At 41.5% G+C, this 23737-nt stretch overlaps 1 protein-coding gene across 2 annotated transcripts in view; it reads left to right on the top strand.

Moving 5' to 3' along the window:
- fer1l6 (fer-1 like family member 6) overlaps positions 1 to 23737 on the top strand; it is a 75026-nt gene that overhangs the window by 5573 nt on the left and 45716 nt on the right. For both annotated transcript variants that reach the window (XM_071340718.1, XM_071340717.1), the window contains exons 5-13: positions 5044 to 5106; positions 5195 to 5273; positions 5500 to 5656; positions 8420 to 8606; positions 13855 to 14047; positions 15234 to 15583; positions 15802 to 15904; positions 18601 to 18802; positions 19060 to 19180. In XM_071340718.1, coding sequence (XP_071196819.1) covers positions 5044 to 5106; positions 5195 to 5273; positions 5500 to 5656; positions 8420 to 8606; positions 13855 to 14047; positions 15234 to 15583; positions 15802 to 15904; positions 18601 to 18802; positions 19060 to 19180 — 1455 coding nt within the window. The remainder of the gene's footprint in view (positions 1 to 5043; positions 5107 to 5194; positions 5274 to 5499; positions 5657 to 8419; positions 8607 to 13854; positions 14048 to 15233; positions 15584 to 15801; positions 15905 to 18600; positions 18803 to 19059; positions 19181 to 23737) is intronic.

The raw sequence follows: 23737 nt of genomic DNA, 5'->3' as shown, positions 1-23737 counted from the left end.
TAGGATTGACACTTTCTACTACTTTACCCCTAGTTATCATCGCCATGACAACTAGTTAAGGCATATAGCTAGCTAGGCCTTGCTAGCTACCAGTTGTTGTGTTATCTAGTTAGCAATAATACTGCTTGCTAATACTAATAAGTCATCTGTGTTTAGCTACATTTAAAAGGAACTAACTCTACTCATAGTGTGTTGACACAATTAACGTTAACATGTTAAGTGTGTGTTAACCCTTGGTTAATAACGCATACCGTGAGAACAAGGTTCAGGGAAGATAAAGACCATCAAGTCCAGCTAACGTTAGCTAGCTAGCTTGTTAGCTAGCGTGTAGCGACCGTAGCATATTTGCCAGCTTTAGCTAGCTAGTCAAGGTTTACAAAAATGGGATGCTATCGGAAACTTTAACATTTGTAACAAGCATGGTAGTAAACATTTGTTATTACACCCCTGTAATTACAGACTGCAATTACCACCAATTACATGTTGTTATGGAATAACGTCTGGCTGCTGTTAGGTAACTTATTTGCATCAGAGTGATCCTCCCTCAGCATCTGATTAGTTGGATAGCCTACTGCCTGGGTTTAACTAGGATTATTAAGATTCTCTTCGCTATTGAAGGCTATGTAGTTCTACATTTTGATGAACAAATTCAACATGCACAGATGCTTTCTCACCTGTTCTTATCCATCTATCCATCACACCCCTCTCTCTCATTCATCCCTTTGCCCTTCCTTTTCTCTCTCCATCTGTATTCTCTTTTCCTCTCTCCTTTCTCTATTACCCCCCTCCTAACCCACCTCCCCTGTATGTCCACTGCCTTTGGGCTGTAGGCCTAATTAGGCTCTAGCCATGATTCTGGCCATCTGCTGGTCTCTCTCTGTGTCAATTCTCATTGGCTGAACTCTGGCTGAGTGCAAAGTCAGAGTGTAACACCTGCAGTGAGTGTGTGTGTGACAGTGTGTAGGATGCGAGGGAAGAGGGGTGGTGAGGTAGTGTATTTTATTGGGAGGGGGAAGGGTACAGAGATGGAGAGGGGAAAACATGTGCACAAACCGCAGTACATTTTGAGGTAATGGCATATACAACAGTGGTGTGATTTCGGGTGACACACAGGTGTGTTGCCTTGGGCATAGACAGCCATGCACAAGGCAGTCCCTCTATCTATCCTTTCCACTCACTCTATCATTCACAAGCTTTTCTGCGCTCTCTCAGTTTCTGTCTCACCGTCTCTCTCTCATTCGCTCTCTGTTTCCCTCCCTCCTGCCAAACAACAAGGCGTCTCCCTCCCATCGGAGCGGGAGCGTACGGTTTCTTTATTTCAGTCCATAAATAAATATCAAAGGAGAACTAGTGCTGTTCCCTGCATGGAACGCGTTTGTGACAGCTACTGTAACAGTCTGGGGATTTAGGGGTACTGTATCAGGGAGAGGGGGGCACAGCACATCTGGGCGGGGATGGGGTCTGAGAGGGAGATAGGATACAACACACACACAGAGACGTCACATACACATGCTACACCATGCGCTATCTCTGGTTGATAGGAGATAGTTTGCGCAAATGGTTTGAATGGGGCTCAAAGCAGCAGTATCCTGTGCCTAACAGCCCACCCCTCTTGCATGCACAGTTACACATAAACACACACGAACATGCACACACATGTACTGGCAGCCCAAACGAGCAGCATCCAGGTGACTAATAACTGCCTCCCCCTCTTTACACACTCACACACAGAGACCGCGCTCTTCTCTCAGTGGGGGGATAGCGGGCCATGGATCGATAGCATAGCCACAGGGAGGCTAATCAATAGGCTGGATATACACTGCTGGAGAAGGAAGATCAGCTGAGACCGTTTCAAGGGCAATTTGTAGCCTGAGCCCTACCAGGCCTACAACATTCATGCCCTACCCTACCCAGGCCTACAACAGGCCCTACCCTACCCAGGCCCGGTTGCTTCTGCCAAATTCAAGGCCCGGCCCGAAATCAGAAATAACTTCTTCCATTAGAAAATCCATTAGATTCTCTCTGTCTGTCACTCTAAACCCCAACAAAACTCAAGAAACATTATTATTTTCTGTGTAATAATCTGTCCTGTCTTATATTTGACGAGGTTGAAGCACTTGTGACAATGTTATGATCTTAGTCAATTAAGACTGTATTGCGCAGCAGAGCACGAGCAAATGGCACATCTTCAAAATGTTAGTGATCCCTGAGCTCTGCCCGTGCACTAGTTATTGATTTTATTTTATTTTTAAAGGCCCTACCTGGCCCTAACCTAATGTTCCCTTTTTTGCGAGGTGTTGATAAACCTCCCTGGACTTTGTTGGTTGGAATCTGTTCAACTGAGGGACCTTACAGCTAACTGTATGTGTGGGGTACAGAGATGAGGTAGTCATTTAAAAAATAATGTTAAACACTATTATTACACACAGAGTGAGTCCATGCAATTTATTATGTGACTTGTTCATTTTTACACCTGAAGTTATTTAGGCTTTCCATAACAAAGGACTCAAGACATTTCAGCTTTTCATTTTATATTAATTTGTAAACATTTATCCACTTTTGGGGGGTATTGTTTGTAGGCCAGTTACACAACATCTCAATGTAATTCATTTTTTAGTTTAGGCTGTAAAAAACAACAAAATGTGGCAAAAGTCAAGGGGTGTGTAGACTTTCTGAAGGCACTGTACACACACACGGAGAGACGTCCCATACACATGCTACACCACATCTCTGGTCGATGGGAGTTGGTTTGAGCAAATGGTGTGAAAGCTGAAGTATCCTGTGACTAACAGCTTACCTTCCTTGCTTGCCCACTCACACAAACAGGGCTGGCCTAGCCTCTTGGGAGGGCCCTAGGTGAGATTTGTGTAGGCTATATCTCAAACGCTCTCAACCAGAGCACACCCTGGGAAAATACAGTAAAAAAGAGAGCTGAATTTCCAGGAACTCTACATTTCTACCTTCTGTCCTTTCTGAGTGTGTGTGAGTTTGAATGTGTGACTTGTCCAACCACAGTCAACTCAGCATTGAGCTCGTTTGGTCTTTCACCATGACTGACTCCAACTGTGTTCGCTCTGTTCCTGCGAAGCCAAGAGATAAGCATTTATAAAGCCTTTTGTGTAAAAACTCGTAATTAAAACTTGATCTCTTTTGAAAAAATTAAATCTCGCGTCTTGTGACGGCCGGCCGCCCAACAACCTGCCCGCTTGACCCTATCCCCTCCTCTCTTCTCCAGACCATTTCCGGAGACCTTCTCCCTTACCTCACCTCGCTCATCAACTCATCCTTGACCGCTGGCTACGTCCCTTCCGTCTTCAAGAGAGCGAGAGTTGCACCCCTTCTGAAAAAACCTACACTCGATCCCTCCGATGTCAACAACTACAGACCAGTATCCCTTCTTTCTTTTCTCTCCAAAACTCTTGAACGTGCCGTCCTTGGCCAGCTCTCCTGCTATCTCTCTCAGAATGACCTTCTTGATCCAAATCAGTCAGGTTTCAAGACTAGTCATTCAACTGAGACTGCTCTTCTCTGTGTCACGGAGGCGCTCCGCACTGCTAAAGCTAACTCTCTCTCCTCTGCTCTCATCCTTCTAGACCTATCGGCTGCCTTTGATACTGTGAACCATCAGATCCTCCTCTCCACCCTCTCCGAGCTGGGCATCTCCGGCGCGGCCCACGCTTGGATTGCGTCCTACCTGACAGGTCGCTCCTACCAGGTGGCGTGGCGAGAATCTGTCTCCGCACCACGTGCTCTCACCACTGGTGTCCCCCAGGGCTCTGTTCTAGGCCCTCTCCTATTCTCGCTATACACCAAGTCACTTGGCTCTGTCATATCCTCACATGGTCTCTCCTATCATTGCTATGCAGACGACACACAATTCATCTTCTCCTTTCCCCCCTCTGATAACCAGGTGGTGAATCGCATCTCTGCATGTCTGGCAGACATATCAGTGTGGATGACGGATCACCACCTCAAGCTGAACCTCGGCAAGACGGAGCTGCTCTTCCTCCCGGGGAAGGACTGCCCGTTCCATGATCTCGCCATCACGGTTGACAACTCCATTGTGTCCTCCTCCCAGAGTGCTAAGAACCTTGGCGTGATCCTGGACAACACCCTGTCGTTCTCAACTAACATCAAGGCGGTGACCCGTTCCTGTAGGTTCATGCTCTACAACATTCGCAGAGTACGACCCTGCCTCACGCAGGAAGCGGCGCAGGTCCTAATCCAGGCACTTGTCATCTCCCGTCTGGATTACTGCAACTCGCTGTTGGCTGGGCTCCCTGCCTGTGCCATTAAACCCCTACAACTCATCCAGAACGCCGCAGCCCGTCTGGTGTTCAACTTTCCCAAGTTCTCTCACGTCACCCCGCTCCTCCGCTCTCTCCACTGGCTTCCAGTTGAAGCTCGCATCCGCTACAAGACCATGGTGCTTGCCTACGGAGCTGTGAGGGGAACGGCACCTCCGTACCTTCAGGCTCTGATCAGGCCCTACACCCAAACAAGGGCACTGCGTTCATCCACCTCTGGCCTGCTCGCCTCCCTACCTCTGAGGAAGTACAGTTCCCGCTCAGCCCAGTCAAAACTGTTCGCTGCTCTGGCACCCCAATGGTGGAACAAACTCCCTCACGACGCCAGGTCAGCGGAGTCAATCACCACCTTCCGGAGACACCTGAAACCCCACCTCTTTAAGGAATACCTAGGATAGGATAAAGTAATCCTTCTAACCCCCCCCCCCCCCTTAAAAGAGTTAGATGCACTATTGTAAAGTGGTTGTTCCACTGGATATCATAAGGTGAATGCACCAATTTGTAAGTCGCTCTGGATAAGAGCGTCTGCTAAATGACTTAAATGTAAATGTAAATGTTATTACAATGTAACTATGAATTATTACAATACCTGTTACAATGTAATTACACTGTAACAAGGACCCTTAAAATGAAGTGTTACCGGATGTTGGTATTGGAATAATACTAATAATCATTGTCTTTCCTTGTTGCTCAAAGATCTGTAACAATCCATCTAATCTTTCTTTTTTTGAAACAGTACTTCGTGTTTGATTATTACGGCCATCAAGAGAGATTTTTTGACAGAGTCATCAAACTATCAGTAAGTAAATACATTGCTCATTCATGAAGATATTTGACCATATTTTCAAGAGTCATATAACCCCCCCGTTTGTCTGTCTCTTCTCCAGGTGATGCATACCAAGATCATGAAAGGTTTCTGTGTGGGCTCCTTCAAGATGGATGTGGGAACGGTCTATAGACAACCTGGTAAGAGAACGAACCCCCCCTATGTCCCCACATGGTCCCCCCCCCCCCCCCCTCCCCACGCTTCAGCCCAGTGCTCCTTCATAACTGACTGGTTTGCTGAAACGCTAACTAAATGCTAATGCTAACTTTCTTGCTGTTTTTCAATGTGAGTTCTGGTGAGTAAGATGTCCCAATTGATTCGTTACAGCAAATGAACTTGAACGTGTTATGAACGTCCCCGTCTTAGGTCACCAGTTCACCAATAAGTGGGCGGTGCTGACGGACCCGGCAGACATCAGGACCGGGGTCAAAGGTTACCTGAAGTGCGACATCAGCGTGCTGGGGAAGGGAGACGCCATACAGCCCTCTCAGAAGACCAGCGATGCTGAGGAGCAGATAGACAAGTAAGACACACACACACACACACACACACACACACACACACACACACACACACACACACACACACACACACACACACACACACACACACACACACACACACACACACACACACACACACACACACGCACACACACCTCTCAGAAGACCAGCGATGCTGAGTAACAGACAAGAAAGACACACTCTTGTTTGACCTGCATGCAGACAGGTGTGTTTAAGTAGTAGCATGAAGACAGGTGTGTTTAAGTAGTAGCATGCAGACAGGTGTGTTTAAATAGTGGGTCAATGAGAAATCTCACGCGCCGACAATATAGCAACATAGCATAATATCATTATTCAGAGACACTCGTCTGGCTTTATGAGATTAAATTCTGAGTAATCCTTATCATCGACAAATACAACGTAAAAGGACAAAATAAACACACCGTTTCACCAGAAGCCTGTTATCATGTAGGAAGGAGGTTTATCTGGTATGTTGACAAAGCCCTTTGTTGATGTACAACTGTAAAGTTTTCAGATCTCTTGACTTTTTCCACATTTTGTTACGTTACAGAATTATTCTTAAATGGATTAAATAAATAACAAATCCTCAGCAATCTACACACAATACCCCATAATGATGAAGCAAAAACATTTCTTTGTGTGCAAATGTATCAAAAATAAATAAATAAAAGTTTTTTTTGTTTTTTATTTTTGATAAATTTGCAACAACAAAAAATAAAAACCTATTTACAGAAGTATTCAGACCCTTTGCTATGAGACTCAAAATTGAACTCAGGTGCATCCTGTTTCCATTGATCATCCTTGAGATGTTTCTACAACTTGATTGGAATCCACCTGTGGTAAATTCAATTGATTGCACATGATTTGGAAAGACACACACCTGTCTATATAAGGTCCCACAGTTGACAGTGCATGTCAGAGCAAAAACCAAGCCAGGAGGTTGAAGAAATTGTCTGTAGAGCTCCAAGACAGGATTTTGTCGAGGCACAGATCTGGGGAAGGGTAACAAAACATTTATGCAGCATTGAAGGTCCCCAAGAACACAGCGGCCTCCGCCATTCTTAAATGGAAGATGTTTGGAACCACCAGGACTCTTCTTCGAGCTGGCCAAACTGAGCAATCGGGGGAGAAGGACTTTGGTCAGGGAGGTGACCAAGAACCAGATGGTCACTCTGACAGAGCTCCAGAGTTCCTCTGTGGAGATGGGAGAACCTTCCAGAAGGACAACCATCTCTGCAGCACTCCACCAATCAGGCCTTTACGGTTGAGTGGCCAGGCGGAAGCCACTCCTCAGTAAAAGGCATATGACAACCCGCTTGGAGTTTGCCAAAAGTCACCTAGAGACTCTCAGACCATGAGAAACATCTCTGGTCTGATGAAAGATTGAACTCTTTGGTCTGAATGTCAAGCGTCACTTCTGGAGGAAACCTGGCACCATCCCTACAGTGAAGCTTGGTGGTGGCAGCATCATGCTGTGGGGATGTTTTTCAGCGGCAGGGACTGGGAGACTAGTCAGGATCAAGGCAGGGATGAAGAGAGCAAAGTACAGAGAGATCCTTGATGAAAACCTGCTCCAGAGCTCTCAGGACCTCAGACTGGGGTGACGGTTTACCTTCCAACAGGACAACGACCCTAAGCACACAGCCAAGACAACGCAGGAATGGCTTCGGGACAAGTCTCTGAATGTCCTTGAGTGGCCCAGTCAGAGCCCGGACTTGAACCCGATCGAACATCTTTGGAGAGACCTGAAAATAGCTGTGCAGCGAAGCTCCCCATCCAACCTGACAGAGCTTGAGAGGATCTGCAGATAAGAATTGGAGAAACTCCCCAAATACAGGTGTGCCAAGCTGGTAGCGTCATACCCAAGAATATTCAGGTCTGTAATCGCTGCCAAATGTGCTTCAACAAAGTACTGAGTAAAGGGTCTGAATAGTTATGTAAATGTGATATTTCAGTTTTTAATTTCTCATAAATTAGCAAACATTTCTAAAAACCTGTTTTTGCTTTAGCATTATAGGGTATTGTGTGTAGATTGATCAGGTAAAAAAACAGTATAATACATTTTAGAATAAGGCTGTAATGTAACAAACTGTGGAAAAAGTCAAGGGGTCTGAATACTTTCCCAAGGCACTGTATATGGTTTTCATCAAACCCTGCAGTCCTCAGCTATCCTCTGGGAATACAATGGACATCTTTCTGTATATGTTTTCACCCAAATCAATTAAAATAAATTCAAGCACAGCAATGAAGTTAAAAAGACAGCACAAACAGATCTGGAAGTTAGTCCAGGAGGTTAGTCCAGGAGGTTAGTCCAGGAGGTTAGTCCAGGAGGCTAGTCCGGGAGGTTAGTCCGGGAGGTTAGTCCGGGAGTCTAGTCCGGGAGGTTAGTCCGGGAGGCTAGTCCGGGAGGCTAGTCCGGGAGGTTAGTCCAGGAGTTTGGTTCAGGAGGCTAGTTCAGGAGGTTAGTCCAGGAGGCTAGTCCAGGAGGCTAGTCCAGGGGGTTAGTTCAGGAGGCTCGTCCAGGAGGCTAGTCCAGGGGGTTAGTTCAGGAGGCTCGTCCAGGAGGCTAGTCCAGGAGGCTAGTCCAGGGGGTTAGTTCAGGAGGCTCGTCCAGGAGGCTAGTCCAGGGGGTTAGTTCAGGAGGCTCGTCCAGGAGGTTCGTCCAGGAGGTTCATCCAGGAGGCTAGTCCAGGAGGCAAATCCAGGAGGTTAGTCCATTCAGATGCCATTCTCTCTCAAAATGTTTTCACCCTCTGACCCAGGAACCTGTTGGTTCCCGAGGGGTTCCCCTCAGAGCGTCCCTGGGCCAGGTTCTATGTGAAGGTGTACAGAGCGGAGGGTCTACCTCGTAACAACTCCTCCATCATGGCTAACGTCACCAAGGCCTTCATAGGGGACAACACAGCCCTCATAGACCCATACGTGGTGGTGTCCTTCTTCAAGCAGATGGTAAGGATATTGATAAGGAGACAGACACTCTACAGTAAGGTTATTGATAAGGAGACATACAGTAGTACATGATTCTACAGTAAGGTTATTGATAAGGAGACAGACAGACAGACACTAGTACATGATTCTACAGTAAGGTTATTGATAAGGAGACAGACACCAGTACATGATTCTACAGTAAGGTTATTGATAAGGAGACAGACACCAGTACATGATTCTACAGTAAGGTTATTGATAAGGAGACAGACAGACAGACACTAGTACATGATTCTACAGTAAGGTTATTGATAAGGAGACAGACAGACAGACACTAGTACATGATTCTACAGTAAGGTTATTGATAAGGAGATAGACACTAGTACATGATTCTACAGTAAGGTTATTGATAAGGAGACAGACAGACAGACACTAGTACATGATTCTACAGTAAGGTTATTGATAAGGAGATAGACACTAGTACATGATTCTACAGTAAGGTTATTGATAAGGAGATAGACACTAGTACATGATTCTACAGTAAGGTTATTGATAAGGAGATAGACACTGGTACATGATTCTACAGTAAGGTTATTGATAAGGAGACAGACACTAGTACATGATTCTACAGTAAGGTTATTGATAAGGAGACAGACACTAGTACATGATTCTACAGTAAGGTTATTGATAAGGAGATAGACACTAGTACATGATTCTACAGTAAGGTTATTGATAAGGAGATAGACACTGGTACATGATTCTACAGTAAGGTTATTGATAAGGAGACAGACACTAGTACATGATTCTACAGTAAGGTTATTGATAAGGAGACAGACAGACACTAGTACATGATTCTACAGTAAGGTTATTGATAAGGAGACAGACAGACAGACACTAGTACATGATTCTACAGTAAGGTTATTGATAAGGAGACAGACACTAGTACATGATTCTACAGTAAGGTTATTGATAAGGAGACAGACAGACACTAGTACATGATTCTACAGTAAGGTTATTGATAAGGAAACAGACAGACACTAGTACATGATTCTACAGTAAGGTTATTGATAAGGAAACAGACAGACACTAGTACATGATTCTACAGTAAGGTTATTGATAAGGAGACAGACAGACACTAGTACATGATTCTACAGTAAGGTTATTGATAAGGAGACAGACAGACAGACACTAGTACATGATTCTACAGTAAGGTTATTGATAAGGAGACAGACACTAGTACATGATTATACAGTAAGGTTATTGATAAGGAGACAGACAGACACTAGTACATGATTCTACAGTAAGGTTATTGATAAGGAGACAGACAGACAGACACTAGTACATGATTCTACAGTAAGGTTATTGATAAGGAGACAGACAGACACTAGTACATGATTCTACAGTAAGGATATTGATAAGGAGATAGACACTGGTACATGATTCTACAGTAAGGTTATTGATAAGGAGACAGACACTGGTACATGATTCTACAGTAAGGTTATTGATAAGGAGACAGACACTAGTACATGATTCTACAGTAAGGTTATTGATAAGGAGATAGACACTGGTACATGATTCTACAGTAAGGTTATTGATAAGGAGATAGACACTAGTACATGATTCTACAGTAAGGTTATTGATAAGGAGACAGACAGAAACTAGTACATGATTCTACAGTAAGGTTATTGATAAGGAGATAGACACTGGTACATGATTCTACAGTAAGGTTATTGATAAGGAGACAGACACTAGTACATGATTCTACAGTAAGGTTATTGATAAGGAGACAGACACCAGTACATGATTCTACAGTAAGGTTATTGATAAGGAGACAGACACTAGTACATGATTCTACAGTAAGGTTATTGATAAGGAGACAGACACTAGTACATGATTCTACAGTAAGGTTATTGATAAGGAGACAGACAGACAGACACTAGTACATGATTCTACAGTAAGGTTATTGATAAGGAGATAGACACTAGTACATGATTCTACAGTAAGGTTATTGATAAGGAGACAGACAGACAGACACTAGTACATGATTCTACAGTAAGGTTATTGATAAGGAGATAGACACTAGTACATGATTCTACAGTAAGGTTATTGATAAGGAGATAGACACTAGTACATGATTCTACAGTAAGGTTATTGATAAGGAGACAGACACTGGTGCATGATTCTACAGTAAGGTTATTGATAAGGGGACAGACACTAGTACATGATTCTACAGTAAGGTTATTGATAAGGAGCCAGACACTAGTACATGATTCTACAGTAAGGTTATTGATAAGGAGACAGACACTAGTACATGATTCTACAGTAAGGTTATTGATAAGGAGACAGACACTAGTACATGATTCTACAGTAAGGTTATTGATAAGGAGACAGACACTAGTACATGATTCTACAGTAAGGTTATTGATAAGGAGACAGACAGACAGACACTAGTACATGATTCTACAGTAAGGTTATTGATAAGGAGACAGACAGACAGACACTAGTACATGATTCTACAGTAAGGTTATTGATAAGGAGATAGACACTAGTACATGATTCTACAGTAAGGTTATTGATAAGGAGACAGACAGACAGACACTAGTACATGATTCTACAGTAAGGTTATTGATAAGGAGATAGACACTAGTACATGATTCTACAGTAAGGTTATTGATAAGGAGATAGACACTAGTACATGATTCTACAGTAAGGTTATTGATAAGGAGATAGACACTGGTACATGATTCTACAGTAAGGTTATTGATAAGGAGACAGACACTAGTACATGATTCTACAGTAAGGTTATTGATAAGGAGACAGACACTAGTACATGATTCTACAGTAAGGTTATTGATAAGGAGATAGACACTAGTACATGATTCTACAGTAAGGTTATTGATAAGGAGATAGACACTGGTACATGATTCTACAGTAAGGTTATTGATAAGGAGACAGACACTAGTACATGATTCTACAGTAAGGTTATTGATAAGGAGACAGACAGACACTAGTACATGATTCTACAGTAAGGTTATTGATAAGGAGACAGACAGACAGACACTAGTACATGATTCTACAGTAAGGTTATTGATAAGGAGACAGACACTAGTACATGATTCTACAGTAAGGTTATTGATAAGGAGACAGACAGACACTAGTACATGATTCTACAGTAAGGTTATTGATAAGGAAACAGACAGACACTAGTACATGATTCTACAGTAAGGTTATTGATAAGGAAACAGACAGACACTAGTACATGATTCTACAGTAAGGTTATTGATAAGGAGACAGACAGACACTAGTACATGATTCTACAGTAAGGTTATTGATAAGGAGACAGACAGACAGACACTAGTACATGATTCTACAGTAAGGTTATTGATAAGGAGACAGACACTAGTACATGATTCTACAGTAAGGTTATTGATAAGGAGACAGACAGACACTAGTACATGATTCTACAGTAAGGTTATTGATAAGGAGACAGACAGACAGACACTAGTACATGATTCTACAGTAAGGTTATTGATAAGGAGACAGACACTAGTACATGATTCTACAGTAAGGTTATTGATAAGGAGACAGACAGACAATAGTACATGATTCTACAGTAAGGTTATTGATAAGGAGACAGACACTAGTACATGACTCTACAGTAAGGTTATTGATAAGGAGACATACAGTAGTACATGATTCTACAGTAAGGTTATTGATAAGGAGATAGACACTAGTACATGATTCTACAGTAAGGTTATTGATAAGGAGATAGACACTGGTACATGATTCTACAGTAAGGTTATTGATAAGGAGACAGACAGACAGACACTAGTACATGATTCTACAGTAAGGTTATTGATAAGGAGACAGACACTAGTACATGATTCTACAGTAAGGTTATTGATAAGGAGACAGACAGACACTAGTACATGATTCTACAGTAAGGTTATTGATAAGGAAACAGACAGACACTAGTACATGATTCTACAGTAAGGTTATTGATAAGGAAACAGACAGACACTAGTACATGATTCTACAGTAAGGTTATTGATAAGGAGACAGACAGACACTAGTACATGATTCTACAGTAAGGTTATTGATAAGGAGACAGACAGACACTAGTACATGATTCTACAGTAAGGTTATTGATAAGGAGACAGACACTAGTACATGATTCTACAGTAAGGTTATTGATAAGGAGACAGACAGACACTAGTACATGATTCTACAGTAAGGTTATTGATAAGGAGACAGACAGACAGACACTAGTACATGATTCTACAGTAAGGTTATTGATAAGGAGACAGACACTAGTACATGATTCTACAGTAAGGTTATTGATAAGGAGACAGACAGACAATAGTACATGATTCTACAGTAAGGTTATTGATAAGGAGACAGACACTAGTACATGACTCTACAGTAAGGTTATTGATAAGGAGACATACAGTAGTACATGATTCTACAGTAAGGTTATTGATAAGGAGATAGACACTAGTACATGATTCTACAGTAAGGTTATTGATAAGGAGATAGACACTAGTACATGATTCTACAGTAAGGTTATTGATAAGGAGATAGACACTGGTACATGATTCTACAGTAAGGTTATTGATAAGGAGACAGACAGACACTAGTACATGATTCTACAGTAAGGTTATTGATAAGGAGACAGACACTAGTACATGATTCTACAGTAAGGTTATTGATAAGGAGACAGACAGACACTAGTACATGATTCTACAGTAAGGATATTGATAAGGAGACAGACAGACACTAGTACATGATTCTACAGTAAGGTTATTGATAAGGAGACAGACACTAGTACATGATTCTACAGTAAGGTTATTGATAAGGAGATAGACACTAGTACATGATTCTACAGTAAGGTTATTGATAAGGAGACAGACAGACACTAGTACATGATTCTACAGTAAGGTTATTGATAAGGAGACAGACACTATTACATGATTCTACAGTAAGGTTATTGATAAGGAGACAGACAGACAGACACTAGTACATGATTCTACAGTAAGATTATTGATAAGGAGCCAGACAGACAGAGTTGTTAAAATGCTAAAATGTTCTTAGCCTGGATCCAGATCTATTTGTGTTGTATTGTCACAGGTGACAATGACCATAAGAGTCGGCAAGACAGCACCAACAGATTCTGGACCAGGCTACAAGAACAGGCCGCAGACAGAAGTGTGAAGAATACTTGGTCCTAGCTACTTCATGTCTCTCTCTCTCTCTCTATGTTTTGCTGTTACAGGGCAGAACGGCCACCCAGAAGAGTACAGCAGACCCTGTGTGGAACGAGCAGATAGTGTTCACTGAGATGTTCCCTCCTCTGTGTCAGCGGCTGAAGATCCAGGTGTGGGACGAGGGCAGTATGAACGACGTGGCCATAGGAACACACTACATCGACCTGCGGAGGATCTCCAACAAACAGGACGGGGACAAAGGTCAGGAGTTATGACTGACTGATTGACTGATTGACATCATACTGTTATAGGATGAATTATAAGATGTTTTCAAAATGGAACCCCATTCCCTATATCTAGTGCACTACTTTAGACCAGAGCCCTATAGAACCCTATTCCCTATATAGTACACTACTTCTGTCCAGAACCCTATAGAACCCTATTCCCTATATAGTACACTACTTCTAACCAGAGCTTTATGAGGTAGTGCCAAAAGTGGTGCCAAAAGTGGAGAACAATTTTTCCCAGTCTGTTATTATAAGTTCCCGTCTGTCCCGGTATGTTATTATAAGTTCCCGTCTGTCCCGGTATGTTATTATAAGTTCCCGTCTATCCCGGTATGTTATTATAAGTTCCCGTCTGTCCCGGTATGTTATTATAAGTTCCCGTCTGTCCCAGTATGTTATTATAAGTTCCCGTCTGTCCCAGTATGTTATTATAAGTTCCCGTCTGTCCCAGTATGTTATTATAAGTTCCCGTCTGTCCCAGTATGTTATTATAAGTTCCCGTCTGTCCCGGTATGTTATTATAAGTTCCCGTCTGTCCCGGTATGTTATTATAAGTTCCCGTCTGTCCCTGTATGTTATTATAAGTTCCCGTCTGTCCCGGTATGTTATTATAAGTTCCCGTCTGTCCCGGTATGTTATTATAAGTTCCCGTCTGTCCCAGTATGTTATTATAAGTTCCCGTCTGTCCCGGTATGTTATTATAAGTTCCCGTCTGTCCCGGTATGTTATTATAAGTTCCCGTCTGTCCCGGTATGTTATTATAAGTTCCCGTCTGTCCCAGTATGTTATTATAAGTTCCCGTCTGTCCCGGTATGTTATTATAAGTTCCCGTCTGTCCCGGTATGTTATTATAAGTTCCCGTCTGTCCCAGTATGTTATTATAAGTTCCCGTCTGTCCCAGTATGTTATTATAAGTTCCCGTCTGTCCCGGTATGTTATTATAAGTTCCCGTCTGTCCCGGTATGTTATTATAAGTTCCCGTCTGTCCCGGTATGTTATTATAAGTTCCCGTCTGTCCCGGTATGTTATTATAAGTTCCCGTCTGTCCCGGTATGTTATTATAAGTTCCCGTCTGTCCCGGTATGTTATTATAAGTTCCCGTCTGTCCCGGTATGTTATTATAATGGTCGTGTGTTGTAATCTCCTCCCTCTGTCTCCAGGCTTCCTCCCTACGTTCGGACCGGCCTGGGTCAACATCTATGGTTCGGCCCGTAACTTCTCTATGGTGGATGACAACCCCGAACTGAACGAGGGGGTCGGGGAAGGAGTGTCGTGGCGGGGCAGGGTGTACCTGGAACTGGCTGTAGAGATACTGTCAGGGGGGGGAGGGGGCGGGGAGTCCAAGCTGCCCCGGTTAGTCAAACCTCTGAAGGATACCAAGGCGGGTAAAGCAGTAAAGGACCCTAAAGGGGCAGGAGGAGCAGGAGGAGGAGGAGGAGGAGGAGCAGGGGAGGAGGAGAAAGCCAAGGCCATCGGGGCGGAGGTGATGCCGGTGGATTCTCCACCTCAGGTGAGGAGAGAGAGATATATATATATACAGAGTGGGTAATGATGGAAAGATTTGTTTTGTAATTATTGATTAAGATCCCCACTAGCTGACGCCATGACTACAGCTAATCTACTTGGGGTTTATACACACACAGGAAGACATTATAGACAGAACACTCCTACTCATTTCAGTTGTGAACCTATTTTGTCCTATTTTGTCCTGTCCTGTCCCCCACTCAGCTCATTGACAAGGACAGCTTTTTGCTGTTTGGAACGGTATTCGAGGCCACGATGATCGACAGAAAGATCGGAGACAAACCCATCAGCTTTGAGTTGTCTGTTGGTAGGTATTGATAAATCACTGACAGTCCGTCAACTGCTCTACACTACACTACTCTACACTACTCTACTCTACTCTACTCTACTCTACTCTACACTACTCTACTCTACTCTACTCTACACTACTCTACTCTACTCTACTCTACTCTACACTACTCTACTCTACTCTACACTACTCTACTATACACTACTCTACTCCACTCTACTCTACTCTATTATACACTACTCTACTCCACTCTACTCTATGCTACTCTACTCTATTATACACTACTCTACTCTATTATACACTACTCTACTCTATTATACACTACTCTACTCCACTCTACTCTATGCTACTCTACTGTATTATACACTACTCTGCTCTACTCTACTCTATTATACAATACTCTGCTCTACTCTACTATATTATACAATACTCTGCTCTACTCTACTATATTATACACTACTCTGCTCTACTCTACTCTACTATATTATACACTACTCTGCTCTACTCTACTCCACTCTACTCTACTCTATTATACACTACTCCACTCCACTCTACTCTACTCTATTATACAGTACTCTGCTCTACTCTACTATATTGTACTCTACTCTATTATACACTACTCTACTCCACTCTACTCTACGCTACTCTACTCTATTATACACTACTCTACTCCACTCTACTCTATTATACAGTACTTTGCTCTACTCTACTATATTATACACTACTCTACTCTATTATACACTACTCTACTCTACTCTACTATATTATACACTACTCTACTCTATTATACACTACTCTACTCTATTATACACTACTCTACACTACTCTACTCTATTATACACTACTCTACTCTACTCTACTCTATTATACACTTCTGCTCTACTCTACTATATTATACACTACTCTACTCTATTATACACTACTCTACTCTATTATACACTACTCTACTCTACTCTACTATATTATACACTACTCTACTCTATTATACTCTACTCTACTATATTATACACTACTCTACTCTATTATACACTACTCTACTCTACTCTACTCTACACTACTCTACTCTACTGTATTATACACTACTCTGCTCTACTCTATTATACACTACTCTACTCTACTCTATTATACACTACTCTACTCTATTATACACTATTCTGCTCTGTTGTACTCTACTCTACTATACTCTACACTACTCTACTCTACTCTACTATACTCTACTCTACTCTATTATACACTACTCTACTCTGCTCTACTCTATTATACACTATTCTGCTCTGCTCTACTCTATTATACACTACTCTACTCTACTGTATTATACACTACTCTGCTCTACTCTATTATACACTACTCTACTCTACTCTATTATACACTACTCTACTCTATTATACACTATTCTGCTCTGCTGTACTATACTCTACACTACTCTACTCTACTCTGCTCTACTATACTCTACTCTACTCTATTATACACTACTCTACTCTACTCTACTCTATTATACACTATTCTGCTCTGCTGTACTCTACTCTACTATACTCTACACTACTCTACTATACTGTACTATACTCTACTCTGATGTACTATACTCTACACTACTCTACTGTACTATACTCTGCTCTACTCTACTCTACTGTACTATACTCTGCACTACTCTACTATACTCTACACTACTCTACTCTTCTGTACTATACTCTACTCTGCTCTACTCTACGGTACTATACTCTACTCTGCTCTACTCTACTGTACTATACTCTACTCTACTGTACTATACTCTGCACTACTCTACTATACTCTACACTACTCTACTCTACACTACTCTACTCTACTCTACTATACTCTACTCTGCTCTACTCTGCTCTACTCTACTGTACTATACTCTGCTCTACTCTACTCTATTATACACTACTATACTGTACACTACTCTACTCTACTGTACTATTTTCTACTCTACTCTATTATACACTACTCTGCTCTACTTTACTTTACTCTCCTCTTCTCTATTCTAGTTTACATTACTATACTTTTCTCTTCTCTACTCTACTCTATTCTACTTTATTCTCCTCTACTCTATTCTATTCTACTTTACTCGTCTCTACTCTACTCTATTCTACTTTACTCTTCTCTACTCTACTCTATTCTACTTTACTCTTCTCTACTCTATTCTACTTTACTCTTCTCTACTCTACTCTATTCTACTTTACTCTACTCTACTATATTCTATTCTACTTTACTCTTCTCTACTCTATTCTACTTTACTCTCCTCTATTCTATTCTACTTTACTCTACTCTACTATATTCTATTCTACTTTACTCTTCTCTACTCTATTCTACTTTACTCTCCTCTATTCTATTCTACTTTACTCTCCTCTTCTCTACTCTATTCTACTTTACTCTCCTCTATTCTATTCTACTTTACTCTCCTCTACTCTATTCTATTCTACTTTACTCTCCTCTATTCTATTCTACTTTACTCTCCTCTACTCTATTCTATTCTACTTTACTCTACTCTAGTTTACTATACTCTAGTCTCCTCTCCTCTCCTCCACCTTTCTTCTCTTCTCTCCTTCTCTCCACCTTTCTTCTCCCTCTCTACTCTACTGTATTCCTCTCCTTTCTATTCTCCTCTTCTGTATTCTCCTCTATTATATCGTATCATATTATATTCTACTCTACTCTGTTCTATCCTTGTGTCTGTCTGTCTGTGTGTGTGTGTGTAGGTAACTTTGGGAACGTCCAGGAGGGCTCTCCCCAGGCCAGCGGTAGGAGGAAGGTAGAGAAGCCAGTAGCAGAGAGGGTGTGGGAGGGTCAGGATCTCGACAGTACCCCCCTGATGGACTCCCAGGACCCCAAACCTGGGCTCTGGCAGTCTCCGTGCCAGTCCACCACACCCCCAGAGAAACCCCTCACTGATGGAAACAGGTCCTTGTACCTTGTTGAATTGATCCTGATGTCACACAATGGCAGTTTCACAGACACATATTTTAAGTCCCGGACTAGACAGCTTTTCCGATTAGAAATTCTCCATTAATCACGCCTGTTAGTTCAGGTAGAGGGTTCCAGAAAACTGTGCCTCAATGTCCAGAATCTGACTTTAATCTGTGTCTGATAAACCAGCCCGTGGAGTCTAAAAGCACCAACGTCAACGTAGTAAACTTTGACTCTGTATCCGTCTCCAGGCATTACAATTACCTGCCCATCCACCAGCAGAAGCCCTGTGTCCATGTGATGAGCTGCTGGGAGGACCGGACCTACCGTCTTCACAGCTCTAACTTCCTGGAGAACATCGCTGTCGTGTTTGTACGTCACTTTTTTCCACGTACCCATTACATGGTTTAGACAGGGTACTAACATGGACTCTAGTAATACCATTACATGGTTTAGACAGGGTACTAACATGGACTCTAGTAATACCATTACATGGTTTAGACAGGGTACTAACATGGACTCTAGTAATACCATTACATGGTTTAGACAGGGTACTAACATGGACTCTAGTAATACCATTACATGGTTTAGACAGGGTACTAACATGGACTCTAGTAATACCATTACATGGTTTAGACAGGGTACTAACATGGACTCTAGTAATACCATTACATGGTTTAGACAGGGTACTAACATGGACTCTAGTGATACCATTACATGGTTTAGACAGGGTACTAACATGGACTCTAGTGATACCATTACATGGTTTAGACAGGGTACTAACATGGACTCTAGTAATACCATTACATGGTTTAGACAGGGTACTAACATGGACTCTAGTAATACCATTACATGGTTTAGACAGGGTACTAACATGGACTCTAGTGATACCATTACATGGTTTAGACAGGGTACTAACATGGACTCTAGTAATACCATTACATGGTTTAGACAGGGTACTAACATGGGCTCTAGTAATACCATTACATGGTTTAGACAGGGTACTAACATGGACTCTAGTAATACCATTACGTGGTTTAGACAGGGTACTAACATGGACTCTAGTAATACCATTACGTGGTTTAGACAGGGTACTAACATGGACTCTAGTAATACCATTACATGGTTTAGACAGGGTACTAACATGGACTCTAGTAATACCATTACATGGTTTAGACAGGGTACTAACATGGACTCTAGTAATACCATTACATGGTTTAGACAGGGTACTAACATGGACTCTAGTAATACCATTACATGGTTTAGACAGGGTACTAACATGGACTCTAGTAATACCATTACATGGTTTAGACAGGGTACTAACATGGACTCTAGTAATACCATTACATGGTTTAGACAGGGTACTAACATGGACTCTAGTGATACCATTACATGGTTTAGACAGGGTACAAACATGGACTCTAGTAATACCATTACATGGTTTAGACAGGGTACTAACATGGACTCTAGTAATACCATTACATGGTTTAGACAGGGTACAAACATGGACTCTAGTAATACCATTACATGGTTTAGACAGGGTACTAACATGGACTCTAGTAATACCATTACATGGTTTAGACAGGGTACTAACATGGACTCTAGTAATACCATTACATGGTTTAGACAGGGTACTAACATGGACTCTAGTAATACCATTACATGGTTTAGACAGGGTACTAACATGGACTCTAGTAATACCATTACGTGGTTTAGACAGGGTACTAACATGGACTCTAGTAATACCATTACATGGTTTAGACAGGGTACTAACATGGACTCTAGTAATACCATTACATGGTTTAGACAGGGTACTAACATGGACTCTAGTAATACCATTACATGGTTTAGACAGGGTACTAACATGGACTCTAGTAATACCATTACATGGTTTAGACAGGGTACTAACATGGACTCTAGTAATACCATTACATGGTTTAGACAGGGTACTAACATGGACTCTAGTAATACCATTACATGGTTTAGACAGGGTACAAACATGGACTCTAGTAATACCATTACATGGTTTAGACAGGGTACTAACATGGACTCTAGTAATACCATTACATGGTTTAGACAGGGTACTAACATGGACTCTAGTAATACCATTACATGGTTTAGACAGGGTACTAACATGGACTCTAGTAATACCATTACATGGTTTAGACAGGGTACAAACATGGACTCTAGTAATACCATTACATGGTTTAGACAGGGTACTAACATGGACTCTAGTAATACCATTACATGGTTTAGACAGGGTACTAACATGGACTCTAGTAATACCATTACATGGTTTAGACAGGGTACTAACATGGACTCTAGTAATACCATTACATGGTTTAGACAGGGTACTAACATGGACTCTAGTAATACCATTACATGGTTTAGACAGGGTACTAACATGGACTCTAGTAATACCATTACATGGTTTAGACAGGGTACTAACATGGACTCTAGTAATACCATTACATGGTTTAGACAGGGTACTAACATGGACTCTAGTAATACCATTACATGGTTTAGACAGGGTACTAACATGGACTCTAGTAATACCATTACATGGTTTAGACAGGGTACTAACATGGACTCTAGTAATACCATTACATGGTTTAGACAGGGTACAAACATGGACTCTAGTAATACCATTACATGGTTTAGACAGGGTACTAACATGGACTCTAGTAATACCATTACATGGTTTAGACAGGGTACTAACATGGACTCTAGTAATACCATTACATGGTTTAGACAGGGTACTAACATGGACTCTAGTAATACCATTACATGGTTTAGACAGGGTACTAACATGGACTCTAGTAATACCATTACGTGGTTTAGACAGGGTACTAACATGGACTCTAGTAATACCATTACATGGTTTAGACAGGGTACTAACATGGACTCTAGTAATACCATTACATGGTTTAGACAGGGTACAAACATGGACTCTAGTAATACCATTACATGGTTTAGACAGGGTACTAACATGGACTCTAGTAATACCATTACATGGTTTAGACAGGGTACTAACATGGACTCTAGTAATACCATTACATGGTTTAGACAGGGTACTAACATGGACTCTAGTAATACCATTACATGGTTTAGACAGGGTACTAACATGGACTCTAGTAATACCATTACATGGTTTAGACAGGGTACAAACATGGACTCTAGTAATACCATTACATGGTTTAGACAGGGTACTAACATGGACTCTAGTAATACCATTACATGGTTTAGACAGGGTACTAACATGGACTCTAGTAATACCATTACATGGTTTAGACAGGGTACTAACATGGACTCTAGTAATACCATTACATGGTTTAGACAGGGTACTAACATGGACTCTAGTAATACCATTACATGGTTTAGACAGGGTACTAACATGGACTCTAGTAATACCATTACATGGTTTAGACAGGGTACTAACATGGACTCTAGTAATACCATTACATGGTTTAGACAGGGTACTAACATGGACTCTAGTAATACCATTACATGGTTTAGACAGGGTACTAACATGGACTCTAGTAATACCATTACATGGTTTAGACAGGGTACTAACATGGACTCTAGTAATACCATTACATGGTTTAGACAGGGTACTAACATGGACTCTAGTAATACCATTACATGGTTTAGACAGGGTACTAACATGGACTCTAGTAATACCATTACATGGTTTAGACAGGGTACTAACATGGACTCTAGTAATACCATTACGTGGTTTAGACAGGGTACTAACATGGACTCTAGTAATACCATTACGTGGTTTAGACAGGGTACTAACATGGACTCTAGTAATACCATTACATGGTTTAGACAGGGTACTAACATGGACTCTAGTAATACCATTACATGGTTTAGACAGGGTACTAACATGGACTCTAGTAATACCATTACATGGTTTAGACAGGGTACTAACATGGACTCTAGTAATACCATTACATGGTTTAGACAGGGTACTAACATGGACTCTAGTAATACCATTACATGGTTTAGACAGGGTACTAACATGGACTCTAGTAATACCATTACATGGTTTAGACAGGGTACAAACATGGACTCTAGTAATACCATTACATGGTTTAGACAGGGTACTAACATGGACTCTAGTAATACCATTACATGGTTTAGACAGGGTACTAACATGGACTCTAGTAATACCATTACATGGTTTAGACAGGGTACTAACATGGACTCTAGTAATACCATTACATGGTTTAGACAGGGTACTAACATGGACTCTAGTAATACCATTACATGGTTTAGACAGGGTACTAACATGGACTCTAGTAATACCATTACATGGTTTAGACAGGGTACTAACATGGACTCTAGTAATACCATTACATGGTTTAGACAGGGTACTAACATGGACTCTAGTAATACCATTACATGGTTTAGACAGGGTACTAACATGGACTCTAGTAATACCATTACATGGTTTAGACAGGGTACTAACATGGACTCTAGTAATACCATTACATGGTTTAGACAGGGTACTAACATGGACTCTAGTAATACCATTACATGGTTTAGACAGGGTACTAACATGGACTCTAGTAATACCATTACATGGTTTAGACAGGGTACTAACATGGACTCTAGTAATACCATTACATGGTTTAGACAGGGTACAAACATGGACTCTAGTAATACCATTACATGGTTTAGACAGGGTACTAACATGGACTCTAGTAATACCATTACATGGTTTAGACAGGGTACTAACATGGACTCTAGTAATACCATTACATAGTTTAGACAGGGTACTAACATGGACTCTAGTAATACCATTACGTGGTTTAGACAGGGTACTAACATGGACTCTAGTAATACCATTACGTGGTTTAGACAGGGTACTAACATGGACTCTAGTAATACCATTACATGGTTTAGACAGGGTACTAACATGGA

Source organism: Salvelinus alpinus, chromosome 14, assembly GCF_045679555.1.
Source record: "Salvelinus alpinus chromosome 14, SLU_Salpinus.1, whole genome shotgun sequence".
NCBI lineage: Eukaryota > Metazoa > Chordata > Actinopteri > Salmoniformes > Salmonidae > Salvelinus > Salvelinus alpinus.
This window is presented reverse-complemented; position numbering and strand designations above follow the sequence as displayed.